This window comes from Psammomys obesus, unplaced genomic scaffold (assembly GCF_907164565.1).
Source record: "Psammomys obesus unplaced genomic scaffold, mPsaObe1.curated_primary_1811, whole genome shotgun sequence".
In the NCBI taxonomy this organism is placed as follows: domain Eukaryota; kingdom Metazoa; phylum Chordata; class Mammalia; order Rodentia; family Muridae; genus Psammomys; species Psammomys obesus.
Window position 1 is genome coordinate 3,094,139 of NW_026590503.1, and position 11,421 is coordinate 3,105,559.

Consider the following 11,421-nt stretch of genomic DNA (forward strand, 5'->3'; position numbering starts at 1 on the left):
AGGGTCAGATGAAAGGGGAGGAGGTCCTCCCCAATCCGTGGACTTGGAAAGGGGCAGGGAGGAGACCAGGGAGGGAGGGTGGGATTGGGAGGGAATGAGGGAGCGGGATACAGCTGGGATACAGAGTTAATAAAATGTAACTAATAATAAAAATTTTAAATTAAAAAATAAATAAATTTGACAATTAGAAAAAAAAAGATCTGTATCTTACTTCTCAAAGACACTGAACAAAAATGACTGGCCTGGCTTCCTTGCTAGTTTTGGGTATTGTCTCATCCCTTGAAGCTCCTGTATTTTAAAAAACAGACTTCTCTTGGCATTTCCTTGGCCGTGTCATATGAGCTGTATACAAGGGTTCCGGCAATGCAATTCGCATACTTCAGGTTATTTGGCTTGTGTGCTGTGCCAGCCACCAGTAACTGCAGACAGGCAGTTTGGCATTTTTACATGCTAAGGACAGGCAATTGATCGAGATATAACAAAAACTGGAAAGCTAGGAGAACATGATTCCTGCCAGACTACCCGAAAAATCCGATCTTTATTGAGAAACGTGTCTTTTTTTTTTTTTTTTTTTTTTTTCTACTTAGAAGTTACCTGGCCCAGGGCTGGAGAAATATCTCAGTTCAGTCCCTAGCAGCCATGTAAAAAGCCAAGCATCATAGTTCTTTCATATAACCCTAGTGATGAGGAGGCAAAAACAAGTATATGCCTGGGGCTCAGCAGCCAGCAAAGTGGAAATGGAGACCCTCAGGTTCCAGGGAGACTCTTCTAATAAAACAAAGCTGAGGAGCAGCACCCAAGGTTGGCCTCTAGCCTCCATGAACATGTGTGTGTGTTGCAGTGCGGGGTTTGGTTCCTTTAAAATCCAGCTATGTTGTGTGAGCCTGTCTTTGTTTTAATCCCAGGTGTAGGGTACGGGTGCCCGGGCTGTCCACAGCCGTTAATTATGGTTGGCTCCAGCACTAGCAGGGACGTGGTATGTGCCAGCTGCAAATATTTTAATTCTGGGGACTCTGGGAGGAAACAAACGCCAGAACGCAGAAAGAGAAGAGGTTCGCTGCTGCTCCCTCCGCCCTTCACCCTCCCCACTCCTGGTTGCTTTTGGAGATCTCCTAATGACCTAATCAGCAGGAAGTGGTCTAAAAAGACCTATGCCCTCTTTCCCCTCTAAGTTTCTCTCTGTCCTACCTCGTGGGGAGAGGGGCTTGTAAGAGATTGGGGTGGAGAAGGGGAGGAGGGTGGTAGACATAAGAACCAAGTAAAGTGGCGTAAAGGAAAGTACACCAACCGAGTGTGCACGTGGGCGGACGCACACTCACTGTGCGGTTGGTTTGTTCGGCATGTTACGGGCCATGAGTTTGAAAATAGGAGCTTTCCCTTGCTGAATTAGCCCTGAGCCCATCCCAGCACCCACCTCACAGACCCAGCACACTGCCAGTCCCCACAGGAGCATCAACCCTCATCTGTGCCTCTGAGCTGCAAGACATGACCCCTGGGCATATCTGCTCAGGCTGGCCAGTAGCGACAGTACCACAGACCTGCATAACTGAGGAGGGGCAGGGCAGAAAGGCTGGCCAGTAGCGACAGTACCACAGACCTGCATAACTGAGGAGGGGCGGGGCAGAAAGCAGCTCTGGTGGAAGGCGGAGAGGCACAGCCTGTCCAGATCCCAGCATCTCATCATGAAGTGCCTGGTCTCCATAGCCCTGAGGGTTCCTGTGAGTCAGAAGAGTGAGGTGAGTGCTGACTCTCTCAGCTTTAAGAGAAAGGTGGGCTGTAGAAGGAAAGAAGCAGGAAGCAGGAACAGAGATGTGATGTGCCTGAAGCGGAGCTGCATCTCCCCAGGAGGCCCCACTGGGCTGCCTCCCTCGCACGGCGTCCTCCATGTGAGAACTGGCCAGCAAGTCCTGTCACCTCCGCCCGTGGCCCAGAGCAAGCACAGCCAGGCTGGGGTGCATGACAGTACAGTAGAAAATGTTGTGACCATTCCAGAGGCCATATTGGACCACCCAAAAGCAGTACGATCCAGACATGTCAAATATACTTCTACAATTATTTCAAACTTTGCTTTTGTCAAAGGTATATTAATAAAATATTTCAGTAAATATAATTTATCTGCAAAGATGGTGTGCTTGGAGGCTACAGAGATGGCTCAGCTGTTAAGAGTACTTGCTACTCTTCCATGGGAAGAGTTTGAGTCTCAGTACCTCCACGTTGGATCACAACCATCTGCAACTCCAGTTCCAGAGACTTCTGTGGGCACTGGGCACTTGTGTAGGCACAGACAGACATGTAAGCAAAACACCCACATTAAAGACAAAGTATATGCTTATACCTCCTCTGCTCTGCTTTTCACTCAAGATTGGAAGAAATTTGTATAACCATCAGAGAAGCCATGTTTCTTATATTAAAGAGCTCCAAGCTGATGATATGAAATACATCCCAAGTGTGACCATCACTCTTAATTATCCTCATCTGGTTATATAGCCAGGCCTGTATGCTAACTGGAGGCATCTGTTTGTAAAATATACCTCTTTAAAATATAAATTACCGTAATCAGTTAAGACGTAATGATCACGTCATTGCAACAATCCCAATAGCGAATTCATCTGAAGCCTTGACTCTCCAACCTAAGATTACCTTCAGCTACAACATTCCATCCCATCTGGCCACCAAGATCAGCACAAGCTAGAAAAACAAAGCTTCTAGAAGCAACAGTTCAGACTTGCCCGGAATTGGACTTACTGGATCCTAATTCCAGGTAGGCCTGGAATCAGAGCATGAAGAACTGGGCGTTTGGTTGATCTATGCATTCAGGGGTAAAATAAGGCCTTCCTGATTTTCTTGGTTTCACACACAGGCACAGTATGCTAAGGTCCCTCGGCTGAGAAGCAGGACAACCGCTCAGGGGTCTAGTCTATGCTGTAAATTATCTCCTGATGGTTTTGCCCATCACTACACCATGCTTGCGAATTCCACCTGATCTTACTTTGTTACATTTGTTTGTTTCCCTGTTTGCTTGTATTTGCAATAGGATCTCACTATGTAGCTCTGGCTGTCCTGAAACTCCTCATGCAGACCAGGCTGGCCTTGAACTCACAGAGATCCACCTGCCTAGAAAACAGTTTTAATTTCAGTGGGACAGCACAGTTTCTGTAACCCAATTATACAACTTAATATTATCTATTTTATAGATCCAAGAACCATGATAAAACAGGTGTGAGCATGATATAGACAGCATATGCGCAAAAAAAAAATGCAGGTGTGAGGATACATGTTCACGAGTACAAGGTATAGAGACCGGGGTAAAGAGTCTGTAGTGAATTGGAAGTGTGAAAGGCTGAGGTGGGTGTGTGGGTGCAAGGAGGCTGGAGTAAGTGTAAGCGTGCAGGTGTAAGTGTGCGGGTGTAAGGGTGCAGGTGTAAGTGTGCAGGTGTAAGTGTGCAGGTGTAAGCGTGCGGGTGTAAGGGTGAGAATGTTGGCGTGGGAAGGCGGGAGGCTGGGTGGAGATACAGGAATGAGAACATCTGTGTAACATGAGTGGGATAAAGATGCAGCTTGAGGCAGCTGAGGCTTGAGGAAGATGCGGGTGTCGGGACTCAGGTGTGAGGACACGGGGAGCTGCGTGTCCCATGGTCTTTGACGAGGACCCCAGTATGGGGGATGGAGGGTAGAGGCTAAGCTAGGTCTGCCGCAGCAAGCTTCCGGCAGGCAGAGCACTTCCAGGGCTCCTGGCTAGACTTGAGGGAGGAAACCGTCGGTTGCACTCAGGCTGCTTCTCCCAAACTCCACGCCCTCTTCTCCATGGGGAGCCCCAGCTCTTGTTTGCCGAGCTCCCGAGCTCCGACTCGGAGAAATGCCGGCCACTGAGCTGGCCCCAAGTCACAGCTCAGCCTAGCTGCTGCCAGAGCGGACAGGGCACCGGCAGGCTGGGCGGCATTAGCAGCAGGCCACAGCCAGCACCAACCATGGCTCTGTCACACACAAGCTCATGTGCTGCCTAGCCAGGGCCAGCCTGCACCACCAGGAAGGCCCTTTCCCTGTGAGAACTGTTCTGCCTCTCTTCCAGAGCCATTCCCAGACACGCCCTGTAGCTGCCTGCCCGACTCTGCTCAGAAACCAGAAAACCCCCCAGGGCTTGAAGGCCAAAACACTGTGTGGCACGGTGGGTGGCTGTGCCTGCTTTCCACGCACACTTCAGAATAAGGGGCGTGAGGGGATGGTGAGCAAGGTGGGGTGAGCCTGGACCTTGGTGGCCACTGGACACAGGGGTTCCCTCGGCAGCTCACCGAGGCGGGGTGCCCTTGGAGACTGCGCCATCTGATAGAAACACGGCAAGCGTGCGGAGAAGCAGCTTTGCAGCCCACTGCACAGGTCTCCTCTGCATCCCCGCCACCGTGGAAAGGCTGAAGCCTTCAAAAGCAAGCCATCTGTTCTCAACATCAAAACTTTGAAAGCAAGCCAGATATTGAATCTGCTCACTCATGTAACACCCGAAGCAAAATTCACACCTGACCTGAGAGCATTTGGACAATGCCCTGGCCCAGTCCTGACGGTGGCCAGCAGACTCTAAGCACCTCACAGATGGGTGGGAGAACAGCTGAGCCCGTCCCACGACACCGACCATGGCGCAAAAGCTTTGTTCGGTTGGAGGACGGAGTTCTAAGGGCCCGTGTCCTAAGACAGGCGCTCTCCCCAGCGCTGTGGCTACCCATGTGGGTGACAGAACAGGCCGACCGCTGTCCCCGTACGTCCCTTCACCACCTGTGTTACTCACTCATCCTACTGCTATGAGAAAGCACCCTGACAAAGCAACTTAAGAGAGGAAGGGCTTATGTGGGCTCAGGGTTAGGGTGTGCTTTTGTGGCAGGAATGCCCTGGGGGCAGCTGGTCACAGTGCTGTGGCCTATGCGAAACTCAACAGCACCATACGGCAGATTTTTTCAGATGGTGTTTAACATGTGCGCACGTGAACACGTTCTCCTGCACACGGATGCACGTGGCGAGGCACGCGCACGTTTGTGTGCTCGTGGAAGAGGCCTGAAGTTCCTGTGTCTTTGAGGACTCTCGCCTGATTTGTTGAGACAGGGACACTGAACCCAGGGATTGCAGGTTTGGGTGGTCTAGCCGCCAACTGGTGCTGGGATCCCCAATCTCTGCCTTCTAAGCACTGGGGTCAGAGGGCCACCATATCCCCAGGGAGCGTTTACCTGGGTTGTGAGACTCTGAGAGCAGCTCATGACTGAGTGGAAAGCGTTAAGCCGCTCTCACCCCCAGGCACGGTGACTTTCTTTCAAAACAACTGTTCTTAATTGTGTGCCTGTGAGTATGTGCAGAGGTTCTGTGGTGACCAGGGGCATAAGATCCCCTGGGTCTGGAGTGACAGGCAGTTGTGAGGCACCCAGTATGGGTGCAGGAACCAAACTCTACAAGGCAGTATTCAGGGTCCACTACTGAGCCATTTCTCCTGCCCCTGATAATTTTAAAACTGAATTTGGAGGCAAAGCTCAACAATGTGTTTTATAACTCGAACTTTATTCTCCCCCCGCGTGACAGCGCTCTCACAGGACCAATCGTCACCCCCTACAGCAGACAAGAAGTAACCTTTGCTCCCTAAATCAGGCAGTGTTCCTACGGGAGGCAGACAGCAACGCCTCAGCAATAACAGAGATGCACTAGAGCCAGTTTGCTGCCTACCCTTTTTCCTAACGAGGGCCCAGAACTACGGAGATAAAGACCCCAGCTCAAAGTTCACGTTTGGACATGTCGACATTGGCCACGCATAGGTTTGGATATGACTACCTCAGGAAAGGTTCTTAACTCCAGCAATGGGGAGGTGCTCCTGGGAGCCTCACCCACTTTACTTCCTGCCCTGGATATTTAAAGAGCAGCTGGCAGGGTTGTTAGACACAGCATGGATTCAAGGAAATTAAAAAATCAGAAGCCCTTCCGTGGACAAACTGCATCGTCTCCAGGCAGCGGGGAAGACAGCTGTGTGGGGCTCTCTGTCAGCCCCAATCAGAAACAGTAAGTCCAGCTGGGTCTGCACTTACCAAGGTCAGTTTCCAGTACTGTGGAAACAGCTGCCACGTGCTTTTGAGTGGCTTGAGAGTTAGCCACGTGGTCAGCTGTTTGTGGGAGACAGAACATCTTGTTAGAGGAGATAAGACAGCCTTCTGGACAGTCTGAGGTGTGACCAGGGGAAGTCTCCACCCCCTTCTACACCATTCATGTGCCTTCCACACATAAACAATCCTAAGCTACAGAGATTTGCACACACTCAAGCAATCCTTAAGTATCTGCCTCCCAAAACCAGAGTTGGATTTAGCTTAGGGCACATTTAGCTAAAAACATCTTTTCTATTACGTTTCTACTATTGTGATTAAGCACCATGACCAAAAACAACTTGGGGATGAAAGAGTTTATTTTAGCTTACAAATCTCAGTTCATACTACATCACTGAAGGAAGTCAGGGCAGGAACCTGGAGGCAGGAAGTGGAGCAGAAACAATGAAGGAACCTGCCTACTGGCCGCTCCTTATGGCTTGCTCAGCCCAAGACCACCAGAGTGGCCCAGCCACAGTGAGCTGGACCCTACCCCATCAACTGTCAACCAAGAGAATGCCCCACAGGCTTGCCCACACATGGGGGGGGGATATTTTCTCATTTGAGGTTCACTTTTGCCAAATGACTCTAGCTTATGATAAGTTGACATAAATCTATCCAGCACAGCGAGGATTCCCAATTCTAGGTGGGTATTCCAAGAAGCAATAGTCACAACCTCTCTTCAGCTTTTTACTTCTTCCATTTATCTGTCTGTCTGTCTGTCTGTCTGTCTGTCTATTTTTGAGACAAGGTCTCTCCATGTAGCTATGGCTATTCTGGAACTCACTATGTAGAGCAGGCTGGCCTTGAACTCATAGAGATCACCATGCCTTGGGTTCCCAAGTGCTGGGATGAAAGGCATTTGCCACCACAGCCAGCAACACAGTTCTTAATTAGACCCTGGAGAGAGAAAGTCAGCTGAGCCATCCCTCCTTCCTACTTTCCTCTTCTTACCCCACATTCAAAAAAAAAAAAAAAAACCTGGACTGATTCACAAATCATGTAATAATATGTGTGAAAAAAAAATAGAACATTATAAACAAATAAGAAAATTGCCACATAAAAGAATCTGCAGAACCCCAGGTTGATTAGCGCATCAGGCCTTGAACAGAACGATACCTCCTACCCTCCCTCTGACTGACCCCAGACCACAACCTTGGTCTTCTTCCCAGGGAATAGGAGACCGAAATAAAAACTACACAGTTGGAAGTACAAAGTTGCCTCAGGAGTGTGTGCAGGATGAGCCAGAGGCCGCGCAGCAGGAAGCAGACACAGATGAAATGGCCTCTTCCTGGGGGCGGGTGGGGGAGTAAGGAGGAGGGTAAGGGACAGCTGACCTGGCCCTCACTCCATAACCTTGACAAGCAAGTCTGCTTTGAGGCTAACGCTGCAGGCAGGCGTTGAGACACACAGCAGGGCTCAGCAAAGAGGAGCTTTCAGAACACCTTTTTATTCCTTGCCTACCCCTCACAGATTGACACGGAACTGTCCTCTCTGGTCAGAGGGAACAACCACCTCACAGCTCCATGCTGGGGTGTCTTGTTCTGGCCAAGAGCCCCTTTTCTTGGCACCTCTTTCTGCTGGACGACAAGAGTTCTCCGCATACCTCAGTCCTGCCTAGATCACAGCACCTGAGGCCGACAAACAGTCAGTCAGAACCAGCTCAGACACCAGGCTTCAGCTCCAGGGTAGGGGTGGGCTGCTCATTTCTGTAGAATCCAACAGAATGAAAAACTCCAGGCCTTGTGAGGCAAACACGGATCTGTGCTTTTGTGGGAGGAAGGATCTTTTGATTTAAAAATAAACAATCACGCCATGCAGTTCACAAAGCCAGCCGACTCCTGCCTCTGCCAGCTCTGCATCTTAGCTCTGCGTGGGCTCATTGGTGAATGGAAGCATGCGTGGGCAAGGGGGGAGGCAGGAACAAAGGGTCAGAATGAACACTGTAAAAGGTGCGCTCCAGCTTTGGCAAATTCAGGCCCATTACTTCAGCCAAGGTTCGGCAGGGCCCCTTATCCCTACTGGTGTGGGGGCTACCCGAGCAAACTTACAAACAGGCCTCCATGGAACTTCAGAATGATAGCTCAAGTCACACCTCAGAAAGAAGCCCTGAGAACTTGGACAGCATGAGGCCCTGAAATTCCATACAGAGACAGAGGGCAGGGGACTTGGGGAGCAACAACACCCAAAAATGGGAAAATATGAAGAGAAAGTCAACGGACTGCCATGAGATGCACCCCCTCCGGCCCATTCAGCTACGACTAGTCTCATAGATCACTGAGGTCATCAGGGATACTCTCTGACACAGATGTAGCGGAAGCGGAGGTCCCAGTGCAAGAGCTAAAGCGCTGCAGAGAGCAGTGTGGAGCCATGCGGGATGGAGGCGATAGCCAGCCTCCTGGAGTGTGGCTCAAAGTGTGGAGGGCAACCCACTCTGATGGCCCTGGGCCTGCCCACTCAAGTTATCAAGTCATACAGGAAGAATCAGTCCTTCCACCCTGATAGCATCTAGCCCGGGTTCTAACCCACAGTAAGCACAAGGCTACTTAATGCAATGGAGAAAAAACAAAAACATGGCTCTCCTTCAACCATCTGTTCTGTAGGCCTCAACCCAGGAGCAAGTGTTAATAGCTAAATAAAGAAATAGAAGTTGGGGCTTAGGGTGTAGCTCAGTGGTAGAGTGCTTGCTTAGCATGCACAAAGCCATAGGTTCGATCCCCAGCACTGAAAGATAAATCGAGAAGTAGACAACAGATGCCTCAGCTTTGCCAGATTCCTCCTTTTACATCTTCAGTTATGCATGATTATTTGAGTCAAGGCAATTGTCATGGCTGTTAAGACAAGACCGCAGAGAACACAGCAGCTGCTGCCTTTCACAAGGCTATCTGCCCTGTACAGTCTCTGGTTTACTGAGAATGGTGGCAGCACTCAGGGAGAGTCATGTGGTCAGCCCCAAGGGAAGGGAATGCTGGGGTCAGTGCAGACTGCAGAAGCCAGGTCCAGGGGCCTGGGAATGGAGAGGCTGTCAGCATTTCCTTGAGGCTCCAAAGTCTTCCTGATAAATCCTGGGTCTGCACTGCTGCCCCACAGAACTGCGCTCCTGAGACCATGGTATCGCGTCAGGGACAGCATACCCACCCCAGCACGGACAGGGGAAGAGCGGCTGACCTGACCCTCCTGGATGAGCCATCAGACAACACTGCTGTGTTGGGGTGGCTCACGGTGCAGGCCACACCTTTTTGATAGCATGGCTCAACTTTGCTTGTTGTCAAGGCTGCTGTGTTAGGCAGGTGCCCAGGACGGCCCAATAACTTATTTTCAAACACTTCCACCCTCAGGGCTCCTTTGCTAGCTCTCCCCGAGGCTTCTTCCCTTTCTTTGTGGTTTTGGCAAAGCACTATAAGCTGGCAACGACATAGGAAGGCAGCTCTTCCCATGCTATGCAGGCCCACCACCCTGTCCTGGTTCTCCCTGACCTGCGCCCAGCCTTGTGCCTGTGAAGGGTGACATCTGGCCATCTGGGCCATCCGGTCTCCCAGTAAGAAAGGAATTGACAAGCCAATTTCCAGCCAGTAGGAAAGGAATACAGGAGAGAAAACTGATGGGTATCTTAGCCTACTGGGCTCATCTGGGGTGAACTACAGGGCAAATGCATCACCACAGAACACACACACAGTGAAAGCGGGACACATTTAGCCACCCAGGAAGGAATAAGGGGCCTGTGAACTGGTTCTGGGGCAAGAAGCCTGGAAAAGACCTGTTCAGGGAGTCTCAGGTGGTGGGCAGGAGCCTCCTTTCCATTCCTAAGTGTGTCCTCCAGCTGCAAACCGAACTAGACCCTCAGTGAGAGATCAGGAAGCCAGCGCAGCCCGGGAACAGCCCTAAGCCAGAGCAGGAGCTGAAAAAGCAAAGCCTCCTCCTTCCCTTCCCCGCGGTCCTTTCCTTTGAGTTCTGCAGGGTTGAAACACCCCTGAAGAGCAGAGGCGGGAGGAAGGAGGTGAGTCTGAGGGGAGCTCAGGCCAGGGCTGCAGCTCACCCCTCTCCGCCTGCCAGCCACAGGCGTGCACACTCCCTCCCCTGACACTGATTGTTCTCGTCCATTATGTGTGGTAATTCTGGCCCCAAAGCCTCTTACAAACATTGGTTTTGTGGTAAATCTCCTTAACAGACAAGATTAGCAGAAGGGAGGTGCCATGTCAGAAAGGCCACCGATTGCGCCCTCCCTCCCTGTCGCCGTTCCTTTTCCTTCAGCGTGTCAGGGAAGGAAAATGTCGGTGCAGCCTCCACCCGCAGACCGAGGATTTGCCTTCTGAGAGGAAAAAGGCAGGTGCAGCGCCGGGTAGCAGAGGAGGCCAGGTCCACGGGAGGGCCCAGCCGGTCACCATGCCGCGCTCTGGCCCTTAGGCAGCACGCGGAGCACACGGACACGTAGGGTACACGAGAGCACGCAGGGCTCATAGACACTTGGGGCACGCGCAGAGCGTGGACGCTCGGGGTGCACAAACACACGGGGCGTGGGCACCCGAGGTTGGGCTGTCCCGGGTCCCTAGTGCCGGACGCGGGAGCCCGTGGCCAAAGGGGGTGGGGTCGGTCCCTGGGGAGGGAAACTGAGGCGGGGTGGGGGTGGGGGAGCGAGACGCGCCCCACGTCGCTGGCGAGGACCGGAAGACGCCCGGCGGGCCCGCGGGCCCCGCGGCTGCGCACGGGCACACGGGCCCCACGCCTGCCCCCATCCCGGCGCCCCTCACTCACCCAGGCGCCCCGGGAGCTGCGGGCCGCGGGCGGCCGCGGGGGCGGGCAGGGCGCGAGGCAGCGGCGGCGGCAGCAGCAGCAGCAGCAGCAGCAGCAGCAGCAGCGGGAGCGGCGGCCCCATCCCCGCAGCCGGCTGGCGCTCAGTCCATGGCCGCGCGCGAGCGAGGGCCGACGGGGACCCGGCCGGGCGGCGCCAGCTCCTTTCGCGCGGCTCGCGGCGCTCCTGCGGCGGCGCCGGCCGAGCTTCAGCACCGGACAGCGCCGCCGGCCCCGCCCCCGCCGCCGGCCACGCCCGTGGCCACGCCCTCCGCCAGCCCTGCGCGCTCGGGCACGCCCACCTCGCGGAGACGGGTCGGGGTGCGCGCTCCCGAGAAGCGGGCCCACCCCGCAAGCCCGGGGCCTCGGGGGTCACGCTGCAGTGCCGAGACGGCGAGGACCCTCGGGGTGTGGTTGTGCTGCTCCAACTCCAAGTTCCGCCTTCCTCGCTCGTCTGCGCTCAGCTGCGCGGTAAGTGGCGGCAGCTGTGGGGTGCTCAGGCGCGGATGCACGGGGCTCCACGCCTGCT

The 11,421-nt window shown here is 53.1% G+C and overlaps 1 protein-coding gene across 2 annotated transcripts in view; it reads right to left on the minus strand.

The window, feature by feature from the left end:
• Positions 1-11,094, minus strand: part of Ptprn2 (protein tyrosine phosphatase receptor type N2) — a 695,487-nt gene extending 684,393 nt beyond the window's left edge. For both annotated transcript variants that reach the window (XM_055607544.1, XM_055607543.1), the window contains exon 1: positions 10,857-11,094. In XM_055607544.1, the coding sequence (XP_055463519.1) occupies positions 10,857-10,977 (121 nt within the window). In that variant the 5' untranslated portion in view covers positions 10,978-11,094. The remainder of the gene's footprint in view (positions 1-10,856) is intronic.
• Positions 11,095-11,421: the final 327 nt, after the last annotated feature.